Source organism: Lagenorhynchus albirostris, chromosome 8, assembly GCF_949774975.1.
Source record: "Lagenorhynchus albirostris chromosome 8, mLagAlb1.1, whole genome shotgun sequence".
In the NCBI taxonomy this organism is placed as follows: Eukaryota; Metazoa; Chordata; class Mammalia; order Artiodactyla; family Delphinidae; genus Lagenorhynchus; species Lagenorhynchus albirostris.
The window spans coordinates 82627018-82647995 of record NC_083102.1 but is presented as its reverse complement, the minus strand read 5'-3'; the positions used below and the strand labels follow the sequence as shown (position 1 = coordinate 82647995).

Below are 20978 nucleotides of genomic sequence, written 5' to 3'. Positions count from 1 at the left end.
CATGTCTACAGTACTCCAAGAAGAATAAATAATAAAGCTTGATGAAATTACATTAGAAATAAAATCTATTTCAATTTTTTGTGAATTCTCTTTTTAAAGAATGTGAACAATAAATTTATTCATTCAAAAATATTTACAAAGAACTTACCATGTACCAGACACTGCTTGGGGATACAAAACACACATACTACCTATGTTATAGCAATTTACATTTTTATTATACCTGATTGAAATCAGGTCAGGTGTTTTTGGTTTATTTTATTTTTTCCATTTCAGTCCCATGCTTTTTCAGTCTTTAGTTAGATAACAACAGATAACTATTAGAACCTCACATAATAGACATTCAGATATATGATAGAGCAATGAATAATGTCTACCTTATTGCATCTCAGTAAATATCTTATACTTGCAAAAGATTTTTTTCCATATATAACCCTTCACCACATTCCTAAAAAGTAGTTGGTACTTTGCCTAGAGATTTTAGAGCCAGGAGCTTAGAACTCATAAGTATACAATCTATGGGGCAGAGATGGAGGGGAATGGTCTCTAAAGTGGAAATTATATTCCATTAGTTATTTTAATTCTGATTAAAATACCAGAAATTATGAAAAAGCCAGTACTGGAAAGGCTGTGTACTTTGAACATTCTTTCTAATGTACAGAAACGTGCTTTTACTGTTCCTTTCCTTCAGCCTCTCTGCTGTCTCCTCCCGACCCTCAGGATAAAAAGCTAAATATCTGAGTACAGGACACAACCCTTTTATGTTTGAGATCTTGTTTATTTTAGTGGCTTTATTTCCACCACTCTCCTTACTCTAACTCTGTAAACCAACCATAGTGAAAAGTTTGCGTATCTAAAATTACATCATGTTCTTACTCCTTAATCTTCTACATGCTATTTTCTACCCTATTTTACCTAACTAAACTTCTCCTTGTCATTCAGACCACTTGTGTGGAATTGTATCTTGTCCATTATCCCCCCGTAACCATCCCAAGCCTGGGTTTGTACCTGTTCTGTGTTTTCCCACAGACTCTGTGTAAACTCCTATAATAACGCGTACTCCTTCTCCCCTGCTCTGCACCTCTAAGACACCTCCCCACCCACCCCTCCCCACCTTCTCTGACTTGCTAGAAACTCAGCATTTGCTTATATATCATTTTAACCCACCTGTTTAGCCTAATTTCTGACATAGTCTGTGCACTCAAAAATTATTTGTTGCATGAATGAACGGCATTTGAGACTTAATGTTCACTTGCAACAATTATTTTGAATTTTATTTACTTTTTTTTTTCAGAGTTCGTTATCTAGCCAAGGAAAATATAACCCATGACTCTGAGACCCACACGGTCTCTTTCCTACAGCCCAACGGTGCCATCTTTGAACCCTCACTATCAGTTGGAACCGAGAATGACACTTTCACTGTTCTCAATCTGGCTGTAGCAGTGAGTAGACAAACAGCGAAATTACTGGTTTTGACATACTCTAGAATCCTCTGTAATTAATCTCATGATTAGAACTACTATTAGATATCATTTATTTTGTTATTTTTATGAAAATGTGTTCTTACGGCATTATTTTGAATTACACTCATTTGGAAAGATAACAAGATTATAGAATAATCAACTGAATTAGAAAACTATTTAAAGTGTATTATTTAGGACTTCCCTGGTGGTGCAGTAGTTAATAATCCACCTGCTAATGCAGGGGACACGGGTTCGAGTCCTGGTCAGAGAAGATCCCACATGCTACGGAGCAACTAAGCCTGTATGCCACAACGACTGAGCCCGTGAGCCACAGCTACTGAAGCCCATGCGCCTAGAGCCCGTACTCCACAACAAGAGAAGCCACCACAATGAGAAGCCCGCACACAGCAAAGAAGACTAGCCCCCGCTCTCTGCAACTAGAGAAAGCCCACATGCGGCAAAAAAGACCCAACACAGCCAAAAATAAATAAATAAATAAAATTTTATTTCTTAAAAAGTAGGATTTAACTTTGACAGTCTTCTTCCTGTGGCTCACACTGAGGCAGAGAAATGTAATCATTCAGAGATGAAGAAAAAATACACTTTTAGTCTTGGCGAGATTTGGCAGTCATTTTAAAGATACAGTTGAAAACTTTTATGAAGCTTAATTCTAGTATTTTCCATTTATTTGTTTAAAATCTGATACTACAATTGGTGTCTTTAACGGTGATTTTTTTTTTGCAGGCTGCACCCCACCTCTACCCAAACGTATTTATTCAAGGAGTACTCAATTCACTTATCAAAAAGTCAAAATCTTCTATGTTTCAAAAGAGAACTTTGAAAGAACTATTGTGGGGCTATAAGGATCCATTCTTGAGTTTGGTTCCATACCCTATTCCCACTACAGTTGGTGTGTTTTATCCTGTGAGTACGAAGTATGAATGTTGATACTGTTAGACTTTAATTGGATAAATATACTGGCACTGACAATTCATAATTTTATCATTTAGTGTGTTAACCCTATTTCTGATATGGGAATAAATGTTCTAAGTTTTTAAAAAGTCTCTACCTACATGGATTTAGTTTTCCTAGTTGGGAGAATTTACTTATCTGAATTTAGCACATTTAATCAAGTTTCCACTCTTAGATGAATATACAGTTGTCAAAAATAAGGTTATAAGCTGGTAAGACTTTGAGCATTGTTTTTGGTTTTGATTTCCTGTCTGAAAAATCAAGTTTAGGGGCTTCCCTGGTGGCGCAGTAGGTTGAGAGTCCGCCTGCTGATGCAGGGGACACAGGTTCGTGCCCCGGTCTGGGAAGATCCCACATGCCGCAGAGCGGCTAGTCCTGTGAGCCATGGCCACTGAGCCTGCGTGTCCGGAGCCTGTGCTCCGCAACGGGAGAGGCCACAACAGTGAGGCCCGCGTACCGAAAAAAAAAAAAAAAATCAAGTTTAATACCATATTTTTATTTTTGTTAATTGTATTCATCATATCATTCTTCCTTTTCTAGACCTGTTACAAATTTATTTCAATGTAAATTTAAAAGTCACCAGAAATTGCACAGCAGATTGATAAGTCAGCAATGTCATATTTTCACAGAATTAGTTCATAAGAACTTCTAGGAATCTACAAATGTCATGAAATGGCAGTTTGGAGATAAAGAAAAATGTGAACTTGGTTATGTACTTAGTTATAGCATAATGTTTTGAATTATAAATAGGACAAGGTGACCATTGCATTGAAAATATGACGGTGATTTCATTTGGCACTATATGACGTATTAGTTATATTCTCCAGTTCGTGGTTGTTATTTTACTTTAGATGGTTTTTAGGATTGCAAGTTCATAGATTGATCAATTAATCAATCTATGCTGTGAACATAGAAAGCCTTAAGGGATAATAAATTCAGTTACTATTATTTCACACAAATATTCTTAATTCTTTCCTTGGCTAATTCTGCTTTAAATTTTGTAAGCACTTATTATCTTATTAAAGATCATAACATTGAGAATACTTCTAGAAATCTGTCATTGTTCTCATAGGTTTTGTTCATTATCCCCTCACCTCAATAAAATAGGAGTAGTGATTAAGATGGCCTTTCTGGCTTAATTATGAAAAGTGTGCTAGAGTTGGATGTCAGCTTTGCTATTTGTTTCCTTCTGTCTGAGGATCTAGCACTTATTTCTAGGCACCTTTTATATTATATCTTTTTAAAATGTTAAAGACCCAAAATTTAAAAACTTTATTGCATATATATATTTCAAATCATATTAAAAAATTATGAACAACCACTGAGAAATGTGTAAGTTAATTACATATTTTATAACTTAGAAAATGTGGCTTGTTGTAGAAGTAATTTTTTCTTGTACGTATCTTTTCAGTACAACAATACCGCAGATGGAGTTTATAAAGTTTTCAGCGGAAAGGACGACATAAGCAAAGTTGCCATAATCGACACATATAAAGGCAAAAAGTAAGTATTCACACAAAGTGTGTGTGTGTGTGTCACTAGGATACTCTAAGGCAGGCAAGAAACTTATTTAACAACTGGTAATGCATAGACACCAACCTGTGGAACAGACCTGCCTGTATCTCAGCCCTAGAAATTCCTGTTCTGCCAGGCGTTAACCCTTTAGTTGTGACGACTGGTCACACTAGTGCATAGGTGCTGAGTGTCAGACCCACTGAGGGTTGACCTTTATACATAGGTTCTCTTACATAAAGAAATCTAAAGAAACTACTTCCATCTCTGCTGCATAACCAGCGTTATCGTGCACTCATACAATTACATAACCACAAATGAAAAGGAAGAAAATCAATACATTAACTCATCTAGTAAGTAGGAAAATATATCTTTCTGCTTTTTTTATTTTAACCGAGCATGTCAAATAAAAATTGTTCATTCCGAGGACATGACTAAATGTGCCTATAAAGGTGGAAGCTTAATGAATCCATGCCAACACTTTCATGACTTTCCCCTTCAAAATTTTCTTGAAATATTTTCTATATTGGTAACTTAGCTTTTAAAAACTTTATCAATGCAATAAGGGAAGTAGTATTTCAAGTGCTAAAACTGACATATTAAACTTGAAAATAAGGAGCATCCCTCCTGTGAAGCAGTAGTAGAATGAGATATGTTCATATAGCCATGATTTCCTACTTTCCCCTAGCTTGTGCCTGTTTATCTGGAGTACACCTAATTTATTCATCATATGTCTAAAATAGGACGAACCCCAATAAATATCAAGGGAAAAGCCTTTTCTCCTCAAAGTTAAAATGACTTTTAAGTCAGTGATTTTCGGACAAAGAATAGTCAAAATCAAAAGAGGTGAAATATTTTTATTAAGTAAACATTACCTCACACTGCGTTCCTATCTAAAAGTTGCTTAAAACAGTTAAACACTCGTGTAGTCCTTTTTCTTCTACAGAGTTCATAGTCACGTATTTTTGTTGAAAATTCTAATGGAGGAAAATGAACACATCTAAATGCTCATTTTAGGGGAAATCACTGTATATTGAGGCAAGTGAGCATTTCCTCTATTTCAATATTACAGAGAGTTTTTGAGGAGTGTTACTAAATGCTCCAAATTGGAGTAAGAATTTCCCATGAGTTTAAGATTATGACAAGGTTAATTTAAATGACCATGGCAAGACTGAGCATGATTAAGTTTACTCTGTTTAAAAAAGCAGGAGCAGTGGAGGTGATGGTGGTTGGATGAATTGGGAGATTGGGATTGACATATATACACTAATATGTATAAAACAGATAACTAATAAGAACCTGCTGTATAAAAATAAATTAATTAAATTAAAAACAACAACAAAGAATCAACAGCTTGCCTTGACATCTTATTGGATGGTATGATGGGAGTGTGAAAAACCCACTTTCCATCACCAAAAAGTGGCTGAGTGTGCAGAGAAACTATCACTACTGTTGTTTTTATTGTTTCCAGATATATATGTTGATACATATATCTTATGTAGATACCAGAGTACAAATTAATAAACTCCATCCTACTTTAATGCCCACTCACGTAAGAGGTAAAAGAGAGGAAAAGTTTAAATTGATTATCTACATGTTTCTAATCTCTACTGATCAAACATCTGCTTCTTTCTGTCCTCCTCCACACTTCCCTCTTCCCTCATACTGAGTTTATACCAGTTATCTGGTTAATATTTTCCTCCTATTCAGCTGAACACACAAAACAAAAAAAACTTTCCCCTAAGTAGAGAGCTAAATTTCTGATAAGTGCTTCTCAGTTTCCTTTTTGCAGAACTCTGTTCCAAGTTGTTTCTAACTACCAACTTCTGGCAGCTTTTATTGTATAATCTGGCCACTTAATGGCATCAGGCACTTCACTTATCTCAACAAGATGCAAACTTCAAACAAAACATAGACCAAATGACTTAGAACATTTCTTAAACCTAGCATTTGACACATCTAGTCTAATCAATATTATTTTTGCAGGAGTACTGACTCATAATAGACAATGTAATGTGAAAACGTGCTCTTGAAATGAGACTGATCATTTTCTTTCTTTTTTTTTTTTTTATTCCTAAGGAATCTCTCCTATTGGCCAAGTTATTGTGACATGATTAATGGTACAGGTAAGGGCATTTGTTTTGTGGTAATAATCACAGTGAAACCAACTCCTTTCTCCCACAAATCCACCAGGGTACCTACAGTGTTCTGGAGTTTGAGTGTATGCGTTTGCCTATCTTTGTATCCCTGCAACATAATTCAGAGTCTCTGTTCTTATGTAGGCTTAGTAAATGTCTGTCTAATGTGATGGGATTTCTGAAGATCAACCATTGAAGATGAGCCTTTACTGCATTCCTGGGGAAATGTTTGCTTCATAAAAGCTTTACTTAATTGAACTCCCTCCCTGGCCACAGAAGTCAGGGGCTAGAAAGTTTTAGAGTAGTCGTCACTGTCTGCATCTTTTGTAAGTACTGTGTACATAATGGTTTAAAACTGAAAGAATTAAAAAATCAAGATAAGTACAAAAGTAAAACATGCATCCAAACTGAGGTTTCAATATGAGGTAGAATCAGTGAAGCTGTTAAGACAGATCCACGGATTTTTGAATGAGGTGATCAGAAATGACAGAGAAAACAAGGTTATAAGTGTACTAACCATGAAAAATGTATGCAGAAATGAACATTCTGAATTAGAGTTGTGAAGAAAGAAGGTACTATGAATTTAGATTTAGTGTGTGGTAGATCCAGCTTATTATTCTCCTTAAAAAAAAGCAAAGTACACATATGCCTATTATTTTAAGAATTAAGATTGTAGGGCTTCCCTGGTGGCACAGTGGTTGGGAATCCGCCTGCCAATGCAGGGGACGCAGGTTCATGCCCTGGTGGGGGGAGATCCCACATGCCACGGAGTGGCAGGGCCCATGAGCCATGGCCGCTGAGCCTGCGCGTCCGGAGCCTGTGCTCCGCAACGGGAGAGGCCACAACAGTGAGAGGCCCGCGTACCGCAAAAAAATAAATAAAAAATAATAATAAAGTAAAAATAGCATAAAAAAAAGAATTGATTGTAAAAAGCAATGGGAATCGAATCCCATGAGGTAATTAAAATCAGAGATGAACTTCCAGCTGCTAAGAAGCAGAAGCAGAGTATAATGTTTACAAAGCCAGTGAGACAGTGCTTTATAGGACGGTAATATAATGAAGATGAAAAATGTTAAATACAAAGTTATGTAAAAGGCAGGGAATAAAAAGGAAACAGAATATTCATTTTCACAAACGTATTGCTGAGTTTTGCATGTTTATTTAATTTTGTTAACACTCTTCTAGAAGAAAAGAGCAAAACCAAACGTTGAGTTTGCTTTGTAGTGCTTTGAGTCATGGGGATCGGTAAGGATGTCCTTTCTCAGCAGTTCATTTCTGCAAATAGTCAAGTGTCCCAATACCACTAACTCTAGTAGTTTTGTAAGCATAAACTTCAGTCCTTAGACACAGAGAAAAATATACTGTGCTTCTTCTAGTAAACTACTGTTTATGGGTTTAAAAATATATTTAAAAATTTTGTCCAAAACAGAGAAGTAGAGAAGTTTTAAAAGAGGAATTAGAGGGCTTCCCTGGTGGTGCAGTGGTTGAGAGTCCGCCTGCCGAGGCAGGGGACACGGGTTCGTGCCCCGGTCCGGGAAGATCCCACATGCTGCAGAGCGGCTGGGCCCGTGAGCCATGGCTGCTGAGCCTGTGCGTCCGGAGCTTGTGCTCCGCAACGGGAGAGGCCACAAGTGTGAGAGGCCCGCGTACCGCAAAAAAAAAAGAGGAATTAGAGGGTTCGTTAATGACTACAATATAAATACATGTGTATCGGGCATGAAGCTAAAAGTATCATCTAAGAATAAAAAAGCAGTGAAACAAACTAGGAGCAAAGGTAGACTGAACAGGCCAGAGGACTCTGATGGAGAGAGATTCTTAGTTATGGCACTAGGGAAAAGAGACTAATGAAATGGAAAGTGTTCCAAGGTGTTTTTTATCATGATTTAGATGTACCTCTTCTACCTTCTTCAGTAAGTTTAAAGAGACAGAAAATGAAAATATTGATTTACAGTTGAATGTATTACAAAAAAGAGCCCTGCTAATATCAGCTATCTTATGGTCATGGCCCATGGTAATTGCTGGTGTCATTATGACACAATTTTCGATGATATTTCAGATCATTTTTAAACCTTTTCAAGGTATTCTTTTCCTTTTATGGCTACGATGTTGGGACAGCAGTTGTCCCAACATTCTCTCAATGGCCGTATCAAGTTCATTGAGATCTTCTGTTACATTTCACTTGTCACAAAAATATAAATGAAATGTAATAAGATCACAAGGTTAGTGCAGTTACCAGAAGAAGAGCGTGGTATTCATAGTTGAAGGATAGGTCTTACTGTTTTGAACAGACACATTCAGTGGTGGCTAATTTTGGTGATATTCATTTGTGGAGCAAATGGAGGAATAATCTCATTTTTTCTGCTTATATCCAGTGTGTGCCATGGGTCATAAGCATAGGAGAGATTCAATAAACTCAACAAATGCCCTTTTTATTTTGATGTGTACATTTTCCAACCATTTGCATGAAATTCTGTTTAGTGAGAGAACTTCAATAAGTGACTTAAAAATATTAATCAGACGTTAGGGTAGGTGAGTGAATCGTTACTAAAAGTAAGAGAACAACATTTACCAAAATGAGTTCTAAAGGAACCTCAAGGTAAGAAAAGTGCTACTCTACTGATAGGTGGAGGATTTCAAAACACACAATCACAGTTTTAGCAACGTGCGATTTTGCCATTGTTTTTTAACTTGCATTAATTTTTAAGGAGTGGGAAAATTTAGTATGAACTTGAATACCAGTGATTGTGTACGGTGTACAGACTGGTTCAATGTGGTAGCTGCTAGCACATGCCACAATTCGGCACTTGAAATGTAGCTAGTACAAACTGAAAGGTCTGTAAGTATACAGTACACACTGGATTTTGAGATTTTTGTTAATTTTTATATTGATTGTATTTAAAATGGTATTTTGGATATATTGGGTTAAATAAAATATACCAGATACTTTTTTCATTTTTAAAATGTGGCTACCGGAGAATTTTAATATTATATATACAGTTTGCATTTTATTTCTCTTAACCCTGCTGGAATCTAGATTTCTAGATTTGTCTAGGACACACATTACACCTAATCCCTTGCCACTGGCTTGGTTTTTAAACAGACGCAGCATCATTTCCACCTTTCATTGAGAAGACCCAGGTATTGCAGTTCTTCTCCTCTGACATTTGCAGGTAAGACAAAGACATTGATGTATTTCTCGAAGTCACAGTTCTTTACCTAAGAGATAAAACACAGACCAAGAAGCTCATACTTAATAATCATGTTATTTGAGAAAAATAAAGTACATTTAGGGAAGTCTTTTCTTGATGTATTAAGAAGAAATATAATATGGAATTCATAATGTGTTCGTAAGTTTTTAAAAAATTGAAAGATGTAGGAGGATATTTTGCATAATGCAAATCATTTTCTTCTTTGTTATTTCTAAGCGAGAACTGTATTTGCATTCTTTTACTAAACTAGTAGTATGTGTAGTAACAGTCAACTCTAGAAAGGCATGTTCAGTCTTTGTAAAGATGTCCAAAGAGGATGATACCACGGTCACAAGGCTATGTTAATGTGCTCTACAGACAGTATAGCATCTTTTCAAATTGATGGGGCCTAGCAGCTATTACAAAAGCATTGGCACACACACACGGATATCCTTGAATCCTAGCCCTGTTTCTAAACGCTTGTGGTGTGGGTAAGCATTTAATATCTCTGAATTTTTCCTTATCTGTAAAACTGAAAAGAGCAGCATTTCTTCAACTAGAATTAACAGGGGATTAGAAAACATGTATTGAGTCCCGGTATGTTGCCGGGGTTATGGTGGACACTTGGTAAATGCAGGAGTGTAGGAGACATATATCAAAACCCATATGCACACACCCCAGCATGTGAGCAGCCTTTCTCTCCAGGATTAAGTTGTAGAAGATTGAAATTTTATTTTTCTTTAATTTAACTTGGGCACAAATAGAGGACTTGAGGGAGTCATATAAATATTTAATCTATAAAGGAAACTCTGAGAAATGTCCTCAGTATAAATGAAGATCTTTATCTGTGTTTAGGTCAATCTATGCTGTGTTTGGAGCCGAAATTAATCTGAAAGGAATACCTGTGTATAGATTTAGTCTTCCATCCTTGGCTTTCGCATCTCCAGTTCTAAATCCAGACAATCACTGTTTCTGCACAGAAAAAATTATCTCCAAAAATTGTACTTCATATGGTGTGCTAGATATTGGCAAATGCAAAGACGGTGAGTCAAAGTTCTCAACGGCACAATCCATGCCATAATTTGTAGTTTTTCTTTAAACTTCACCCAGGAATCCTTTCCAGCAAAAATTTAAAGTGTGAAAGCAATAAGGGCAGAAAGTAAAGGTGGTGGTAGGATATTTTTGTTTTGATTTTTGTACCGCTGTCGAGGTCCCAATCGTTTCAGTGTTGCAAAACTTAGTTATTATTAGGTAAAGCCCTACTGATATTTCCGAGTGCTACTTTGGAAAATGTCTCTTCAGGTCCTTTGCTCATTTTTTAATTGGGTTATTTATTTTTTTGAGTGGTGTGAATTTTTTATATATTTTGGGTGTTAATCACTTACGGGATATGCATTTTTCAAATATTTTTTTCCCATCCCATAGATACCCTTTTCATTTTTTGATGGTTTTCTTTGCTGTGCAGAATCCCTGTTGCTCCTTATAGATTTAGGGTAAAATGAAAATAGTTCCCAGAATATTCTGAGCATCCTAACTTACCCATCTGACGTTTTTCTAACCTTTTCTACCCCAGAAAATGGTAAATTAAAATAAGTATATTTCAGGGTGTCTGAGACAAGAATTGATTCAAACATGAAATTTGGAGTCTATCTATCTTATTTTGCTCACCTTCTTCATATTGGAATGGGTGAGAATAAAGAAACAAAAGCCTCTTTAACAAATTCTCAGTCCATAGACATACTACTGCCTGAAACATGAGGTATATGGTTGTAACTTTGCGTTCAGCAGCTAAGCATTACATATTGAAAATAAACACCTAAGGGATAAACGACAGACATCAACTGAATGGTTAGTAGGATGATGCAGAAATTTATATTTTATTTTTGATCAAAAAGCAATCAGATATAATAATTTTCCCTCACCCTCATCCCCCAGTTAGTATTCAAAGCCAACTTCATGCATTTCTCTTTCTAACTTAAAAAGCTTTATTTTCAAGGAAGTCTTTCCTAAGTGGTATATGAAATGAGGAAAACAATTTATCCCAATTGTCTCTTAAACCTTGTTTTCAGGAAAACCTGTGTATATTTCACTTCCTCATTTTCTATATGCAAGTCCTGATATTTCACAACCTATTGAAGGCTTAAGTCCAAATGAAGAAGAACACAGCACGTACTTAGATGTTGAACCTGTAAGCAAATACATTATTTATCTCATTTGTTTTTTAAAATGAAGGAAAAATTAAATTCTCTCCTTTTGTCAGTCACATTTATTGATATTTATTGTATCACAATCTTGATAAATTACTTTTATTTCAATGAAACTTATGTTGATTTCTTCCTATTGTTGCTTATGAAATGTCAAGGTAATTCAATTTTAGTTTTTCAGCAAAGGTCAGGAATAGCAATGATGGAAATGATTCTAATCAGTTTAAAACAATTTGGTATAAGGTACTCTCTTATGCTTCTTTTATACTTATCTGCAAGTATTGCTTACATGAAGGGACACTGTATACTATGAGGGATTTAAAAAGTTTTATGGGTATATGTGCATTTGAGGCAAGATCTATGATATACTTAGTGTAAAAAAAATCTACTAAATTTCCTATAGTGTAACAGTTTTAACTTTTATTTTAATATTCCCTTGTCAACAGTTAAATGAAATGCCAGGATTTTAGTAGTCATGTTTCAGTTTAAATAATGACAGAAGTAGCATTATAATTATACGGATGATACATGGATTCTGACTGAATATATATTTGACAATATATAGTTCAGGATTTAAACTGACTACATGAGTTCTACGTTTCACTACTGTTGTTGTTGATTCGCCAAAACCAGTTCAGATAAAAATCAAAAATCTAACTAAAACCTTGACAGTAGTTTGGGCAAAAAATTGTGCGCGCGTGCACATATATATGCATGTGTGTATACATCTGTATACACACAGGCATATGCACATAAAATGTAATTATGGACAGTTTTGTATGTAATATTTAATAAGTCCAATTAATTATTTAATAAATTTCACAAGTTTTAAGTACAACAGTTTCACCTTAGGTTCTATATAACAGTAAAAATAAGTTTTGGATATTATAAAAGAATGTTTTTAAAATAAGTTGGTAATTTTTTAGTTTGTTCTCTTTTTAGATAACTGGATTTACCTTACGATTTGCAAAACGGCTGCAGATCAACATATTGGTCAAGCCAGCAAGAAAAATTGAGTGAGTCCCTTGGAAAAAGTTTCATTATGATTTTTACTACCTCCTTGTAAGAATGTGGGTATATCTATGACAGGAAGTGGAAATAATAAAACTTTCACCTTCTATTTGGCTTTATGTCATTAAATGATTACTAAATGCTTATAACTTTCATTTGTAATTTAGAATTATATCTAGTGTGTATTGTAATGGTATTTACACATATTTTGGAATGAGTATTTGTGGCACTGCTCATTTTGCTAGCTGTCCAAATATTTTCAAGAGAATAGTTTCTAGCATTCATATTTTAGTTTCCTGCATATAATTTTTTGAAAGGACAAAACATGTGCTTAGAAAAAGTCAGTCTAATTAGAAATGTGTATTAGAGAGATTTATAAGCGTGAAAGATGTCTGAGAAACAGCCATATTAAAATTTAAATGATTCACTACAGGGAACAAACATCAAGGTACTTAACCAAGTTTCAAGAGCAGCTAATTTCTGAAAATTTATTTTCACTAATAATTATTAACATTTCTGTCATATATGGGTAGTATATTATTATATATATTCATAATTATTTTCAATGTTTATTACAGAGCATTAAAGGGTCTGAAGCAGAACTATTTTGTGCCTATTCTTTGGCTTAATGAGGTTAGTATTTTTATTTCTTAGTCACTAAAAACAGTAAACTTCTTGGTAGATAGAAAAAGCTTTTGATGTTTGAAAACTGAATACACATATATAGTATTTGAACTTGTGTTTCCATTGCATATATGGGAGATTTATATATTATTAATTATATAATAATTATTTTGAGTACCAAATCACACAGAAGTATCACGCTTATGTTAGATTTCGGTGTTATTTTCATAATGTTTATTAAACAATTTTTCCTGTCATAATGCATATGTTAGGAAAGAGTCATGTAAACGTGTAACTCCAAATAACTCCATGTGAATGTTGTAGTGCTAATAAAAGCCAACCAAACTTATAAAAACCAGGTTAGAGTAGATGTAGGCAGTCTCTCTAGTGGCTGACAAGATATTTTAGTACAAATCAGGGAACTGATTAGCCACAGGATTAGGAAATGAACTGTATAAGCCTTTAGAGGAAGAAAACTGTTGACCCTTGGCATTTTCCTCTGCCACTAGGAAATAACCTTCAGAAAACTGGAGAATATTCCAGTAAAACCATTGTATTTATCAATGAAATCAGTATATTGAAGAATGCTAGCTGACATGTTTCAAGGGAGGAAGATTATATTTCTCTCTCTAAATATTCTACCTTGGCATTTATTGCCTTCTTTGACATGCATGCAAAGGGAATTCCATTGTCTTGTCTTACAGATAAAGATGACTAACATCTATGCGGTGTTTCAAAAAAAAAGTGATACACTTAAGTGGAGAGTTGAGTATTTTGTTCCCAAATCTAACCAAATAACGTTATTTATTAACTTGATTACAGACTGGTACCATTGGTGATGAGAAGGCAGAAATGTTCAGAAATCAAGTGACTGGAAAAATAAACCTCCTTGGCCTGGTAGAAATTACCTTACTCAGTGTTGGTGTGGTGATGTTTATTTTTTTTATGATTTCATACTGTGCATGCAGATCAAAGAGAGTAAATTAAGTAAGTAAGTATATAACAAAAATTATATACGGCTTTAATAACATTAGTTTATATATTACATGTTTTCATTTTATCAAAAAGAGGTTATAAACTAGGCTTCAAATATTTCTGGATATGTCTAGTCATCTAGCATTTTTAGCACATCCTTGAAGTTTTGAGATGCTTAACGTAAATTATAAACAAAGCCTGAATGAGTAATAAGGCCTATTAATATTAAGCAGATCACTACATTTCATCTTTATTCTGGGAGGACTGGGCTAAATTATGAAATTGTCACCTTTGAAAAGATAGAATGTTGCACAAAAGCTATACATGTACTAAATTTTCTTTCTTGATTATTTCTAGCTAGTTATTTAAAAAAATCACAAATAATTAAATGTAGCTCTGACTAGGAAAGGGTATGTGAAACTGAATTCATTAGGGGAGACTGAAATTTACAAAGGAAAAGAAAATAAAAAGGAAAATTTAGATTAGCTAAGCTAAAAATTAATGAGAATTAAAAACTCAATAAATGATATAGATAAGATAAAAATATGCTGTTTTAAAATGAAGATAGCATATTAAAACAGAGTTGCTGCATATAGATATGCTGTCCAAAATCATGATGTGGAAGCCCTGATGAATGATTACAATTTGGGAGCTTACAATTCGGGAGCTAGAACTGAATACAACAGTACAAGAAAATAGAGACAAAAAATGTTCAACATAGTAAAACCAAATTACTCAGAGTTTACAGGAAAAATCAGGTAAATGTGGACAGATAGATAGGAGTTTTAGCAAAACTGAAGAGACGGTTCAGGCCTCTGTGTTTTAGACATTAATGCCTGTGTCCCCTTGTACATAGAGGAATGAATGTCTGACCCTATCTTTCCTAAATGGAAGCCTTTCTTTAATGATCAAACGTGGCGTTGGTATGGCCTGAGCGGGGTGGGGGGGGTGGGTGTGATTTTCCACTTACCCATAGCTTCCATCCACCCTTCCTTTCCGGGAACATCAAAAAAAATGTGGAATCTAAATAAAAGCAATATACTTGCTATGAAAAATTACAATTTCAAAACAAGTCTTCTTCCTCTACTTTCAATCAGGTTGTTGACCGTAAGCTGTCTTATATAGAAATTCTGGAGCTGCCACTGATAATTATGGACCTTCTTAATGTGCCAAAATCATGCTAAATATTTTACATGAATTATCACAACTAATCCCTAATAAAATTTTATGAGTTTCCAATAGCCCTGGATCCATCATCATCCTTCTGTCTTTTGGAGATGTTCCAGAAAATTGTAAATTTTAACTGCAAAATTATCCATTTTCAAAATGGGAATCAGTCAAATTGAACATTAAAAAAAATGAAGTGGCATTTTGGGACCAATATTTTTTGTGTGTGAGGTTGAGAGCTTGGGCCTAGGAAGGCAACTCTATCTTTTGTTCTGATGTTTTCAGCCTATATTTATTCCCTGAAAAGAAGACTGAACAATTCTGCCTACAATCATTTTGGACAGAATGTATTCCAAATGCTGACTTAATACATTCACATTATAATAAATAAAGGAAATACGGCATCACCATTAAGACCTGTCATCAGTCCAGTAACAAATGAGTTATGATTAAACAAAGTACTTCATATGACCATTTATATAATAGATAGAAGAGATCATTCACTGAAAAGCCAATTTACAACAAAACCTTGTTGTAGTGGGAGAATATGCTTTTCAAAATGAAGTATATAGTAGTTGTAAAAATTTTCTGATACTATTCTCTATTATTAAAATTATATGATCTATTTCATCAGTGCTTAATGAGCCCTGAATGTCCAATATCTTGGGTCTCTGTGGCTAAATTAAGGTGAAAGATTGAAAACTTTCTAGAGTGTCTTTATCAACAAGTATATTGACTTGGCTTAAACATTTGACTGTTACAAGGAAAAGTTACTGCTCTTTACACAATGATATGTCTGTTTTCTTTTCTATACAAATAGAGAAGAACACTGTTCTCTGTAGATTACCTGATTTACTAGGTTTAGAAGAATCACAGATATAGATCTCCTTAAACAAGCTTCAGTTTCGAATATTATAATAATTATGCCTCTGGGAAGATTTATAAACCATTGAAAAATAAGGAGATGGACGTACAAGAGGGAGTAAAGCAAAGATAGTGGAGCTAAGGTGTGATTTTGCTCAATGGATCACAAAGAGAATAAGCCAATAGTCCTTTCGAAAGTAGCAGTATATACACCGCTAAATGGAGGATGGTCTGAAGGGACAGCAAAGAGTGGAAATGCTCATCCAGAGCAGATTTAACGAGCTACCCCTCCTTATCTGGCCACGCGCAGCTCTTGAGTGCTGGGAAGCAGCCTTCCATGTATCCTGGAATGGGAAAATAATTGCCTTATCCATGAAGTTCATCAGAGAATTTTTCTCTGCAGCTTGAGAAATTGGGCTAATTACTAGAAAACATGACATCCTCAGTATTTAGAATTTGAATATTACCTGTTTTATTTTTCCACGACTTTCTGATAAGTACTTACCTTTCTTCTGCTTTCCAGGAAGCAAATGAGCCGACATTTATGCACCAGCTACATGAGGACCTTTCTTAATATCGACCTACAAAATGAAGATTTAATATGCTTTATGTTTGCAAAACACACCTTATCTTACAGTTGAAGAACTGGCGGCACTTTTGTTCTCTGCACTGAGCAGCAGCACGTTTCTAAAGGATTATTAAGATGTCATTAAAATCCACACTTTGAACAAAAAGCAGTAACTTTTAAAATTCAGCACGTTCACAATGGAATGGATTTCAGTTTCTACAGATGTGGCTTCAGCATTATCCAGTTATTTTTATTTGGTACTGATTCACTGATTGGTTCCCTTTTGCTAAATTCAGAAAAGGGGTGGATGTTCTAAACAAATCCTGGACCCTGAACTCTTGTCGTCCTCATCAAAGGGAAAAACATCACTACCCTCATCAGTGTCCCTGCAATACACAGACCCCAGGACTGTCAGGACACTGCATTTCATGACCATGAGCCATTTTGAAAGACGTTTAAAAATGGAAACTAAATGACTGGCCTATGAACCATTTATTATACATTACTTAAGTTTCCTTCTCTATGGAATCCTTTGTACAGCATCAGTAGGCACTATAACCATGCTGTTTATAACAATATGGGCGTATATTTTTATCAATGATCATACAAATGGACATTTTTGGGACTGTCATTTTCCATGTTCTGCAGTTCTTTTGGAAATCTGAGTAGATTTTGATCTTTTCACTCAGTTGTATACAACTTATGCTTGGCAACTTCAGAATGCTGTGCTAGTATTAAGAGATGTAAATGATAATACAGAAATTATTGTGTGGGAGATTACAAAGAGTAGAATGTCCATTCATAGTTATTTGTTGTAATATTTCTTGCTTTTATAGTCACCACAGAAAGACTGGTTTCAAACATTAAAAGATGATCTTCCTTAAATTCCTGTGCTTTGCCTAGTTCCTGTTGTGTCACAAAATATTTACTCTAGTTTTCTGACTGATGCATTCTATCTGAATTTTTAATTCTTTATGCATCTACATTTCCTTCTGAAACATTTCTAAATTCAACCTTGACTACTTTTTCCTTAGGTAATTTTTTGAGCTAGTTGGGGGAAAAGGAAATAAAAAGATACTTGGTCATGCTTTAGAGTTGTAGTACTTAAAGTCTAGACTATGAAGGATCTTTCCTTTTCATTAGAAGATATATTGTTACGTAACCCCTTTCGTTAGCAGGGGTTCACTTATGGCAGAGAGCACTGGGCCCCCTAAAAAGGCTCCCCATAGAAAGGAAAGGTGGACCACATTCTGTTTGTGTTTTATACACAGAGGTTTCTAGGATAAATTATTAGTAACTGGTTTGTTGAGATACTAAAATCAAGAATAATGAATCTCCTCATGTTAGCTGCCAGGGTAAATACTGAAAACCCCAAACCAAGATACCACCAGTTCAGAAGGATCTTTTGAAAATCTGAAGCTACTCAAAACATACTGATGTAATAATGTCCTCTCATTTATTGGCAACAGAAAAAAGTATCCCCCTAAGATATAGACAGATGAGATCCTAAACATCCTCTTCTGATACTTGAGACTACTTTTGCTGCATTAGGATATTTGTGGACGTGTTGATCAAGGAGGAATATAAAGGATACTTCTTTAAATCTTAAACTAAGTAGGGCTGAACGATGTAAAGTAGAAACTGTTCAAAAGAATTGGTTGAGAAATTACATATCCACCTCATGGTAGAATTGCATAACCAATCAGTGACTCAGATTTTAACTCTTCATAAAGGAATGCACCTCCATAGTATTTGGGTATCAGTAAAAAAGTTTTGACTTATATGTCTTTAGTACTGTTCAACTAAATACATGTATATTCTAATCATTATCATTCCTCACCGTATTTTCCCTGAATTCTATAAATTATGCAGAGGAAAAAAATCCATACACAGAGATAAGTGAAACACATTAAAAGTATAATACTTGCTTTAAAAAAACGGGAGATAGATTTATTTATGTGAAAAATCGGTTTGGATATGTGTGTGCGTGCCCATGTGCACATGCTGAGGTGGGAGTGGAGCACTTTTTGGGAATGCATTAAACGTTGACCTGCTGATTGCCCCAGAGAAAGTGTAATTGTACACAAGGATGAATTTGTTTTGTAGAAAAACTACCCCATATTTTAGACAGGCATATTTTCATTCAAAATTGTTCAATCACCACAAAACTATTGGTGTTCAAAACTTAAGTTTGAAAATGTATAGCATCTACAAACGGGTTAACATAAATTAGAGAGTCTACAGCATCTTAAAATGGGTTGAGGCTTATTGTTGCTGACAAGTACATGAAGAAAGAGAACAATCTATAAAGCTTTTAGTTCTCAGAAAGAGGTAAAGGGGGTATCATTTCAGGAAAAAGAAAACCTAGCTATACATTAGATTTTTACATATGCAATAGCCTGTCAATCTTAACCCATTATCAATGTCTGAGCTACACAATAATTATCTTTGGAGCTGGAATTTGTTGCAGGTGTGTTCCACCTCTTACTTCAGTGTTTCTGGTTGAAGTTCTATGTATTAGAGACACGGTGGCTGCTCTCTCTTCATCTGCCTTTTCTGGCCCATCTACAACTCCACTTAAAGAATCACTGGACTTCAGACTATACTACAAAGCTACAGTAATCAAGACAGTATGGTACTGGCACAAAAACAGAAATATAGATCAATGGAACAGGATAGAAAGCCCAGAGATAAACCCGGGTATATATGGTCACCTTATCTTTGATAAAGGAGGCAAGAATATACAATGGAGAAAAGACAGCCTCTTCAATAATTGATGCTGGGAAAACTGGACAGCTACATGTAAAAGAATGAAATTAGAACACTCCCTACCACCATACACAAAAAAACCTCAAAATGGATTAAAGACCTAAATGTAAGGCCAGACACTGTAAAACTGTTAGAGGAAAACATAGGCCAAACACGCTATGTCATCAATCACAGCAAGATCCTTTTGGACCTACCACCTAGAAAAATGGAAATAAAAACAAAAATAAACAAATGGGACCTAATGAAACTTTTTGCACAACAAAGGAAACCATAAACAAGACCAAAAGACAACCCTCAGAATGGGAGAAAATATTTGCAAATGAAGCAACTGACAAAGGATTAATCTCCAAAATTTACAAGCAGCTCATGCAGCTCAATATTAAAGAAACAACCCAATCCAAAAATGGGCAGAAGACCTAAATAGACATTTCTTCAAAGAAGATATACAGATTGCCAACAAACACACGAAAGGATGCTCAACATCACTAATCATTAGAGAAATGCAAATCAAAACTACAATGATGTATCACCTCACACCAGTCAGAATGGCCATCATCAAAAAATCTAGAAACAATAAATGCTGGAGAGGGTGTGGAGAAAAGGGAACCCTCTTGCACTGTTCGTGGGAATGTAAATTGATACAGCCACTATGGAGAACAGTATGGAGGTTCCTTAAAAAACTAAAAATAGAACTACCACACGACCCAGCAATCCCACTCCTGGGCATATACCCTGAGAAAACCGTAATTTAAAAAGAGTCATGTACCATAATGTTCATTTCAGCACTATTAACAATAGCCGGGACATGGAAGCAACCTAAGTGTCCATCTACAGATGAATGGATAAAGAAGATGTGGCATACATATATAATGGAATATTACTCAGCCATAAATAGAAACAAAATTGAGTTATTTGTAGTGAGGTGGATGGACCCAGAGTCTGTCATAAAGAGTGAAGTAAGTCAGAAAGAAGAAAACAAATACCATATGCTAACACACATATATATTTACGGAATCTAAAGAAAAAAGTTGGTTATGAAGAACCTAGGGGCAGGACAGGAATAAAGATGCAGATGCAGAGAATGCACTTGAGGACACAGGGAGGGGGAAGGGTAAGCTGGGACAAAGTGAGAGATTGGCATGGACTTATATATACTACCAAATGTAAAATAGATAGCTAGTGGGAAGCAGCTGCATAGCACAGGGAGATCAGCTCGGTGCTTTGTGACCATGTAGAGGGGTGGGATAGGGAGGGTGGGAGGGAGATGCAAGAGGGTGGAGATATGGGGATATATGTTTAGCTGATTAACTTTGTTATAAAGCAGAAACTAACACACCATTGTAAAGCAATTATACCCCAATAAAGGTGTTAAAAGAAAGAAATAAAATAAAATGAAGGCCCCTTCCCAAAAAATAAATTAAATACTTTGTAGAAAAAAAGTCACAGAGCTGAAGAATACAATAATTGAACTGAAAAATACACTAAGAGGGGTTTAACATCAGAGCAGATGAAGCAAAAGAAAA

At 35.1% G+C, this 20978-nt stretch overlaps 1 protein-coding gene across 7 annotated transcripts in view; it reads left to right on the top strand.

Moving 5' to 3' along the window:
• Positions 1-17571, top strand: part of LOC132524790 (platelet glycoprotein 4) — an 83351-nt gene extending 65780 nt beyond the window's left edge. For all 7 annotated transcript variants that reach the window (XM_060157205.1, XM_060157208.1, XM_060157206.1 and 4 more), the window contains 11 exons: positions 1295-1442; positions 2208-2387; positions 3847-3938; positions 6027-6073; positions 9186-9255; positions 10129-10316; positions 11343-11461; positions 12420-12493; positions 13067-13121; positions 13935-14099; positions 16642-17571. In XM_060157205.1, coding sequence (XP_060013188.1) covers positions 1295-1442; positions 2208-2387; positions 3847-3938; positions 6027-6073; positions 9186-9255; positions 10129-10316; positions 11343-11461; positions 12420-12493; positions 13067-13121; positions 13935-14099 — 1138 coding nt within the window. In that variant the 3' untranslated portion in view covers positions 16642-17571. The remainder of the gene's footprint in view (positions 1-1294; positions 1443-2207; positions 2388-3846; positions 3939-6026; positions 6074-9185; positions 9256-10128; positions 10317-11342; positions 11462-12419; positions 12494-13066; positions 13122-13934; positions 14100-16641) is intronic.
• Positions 17572-20978: the final 3407 nt, after the last annotated feature.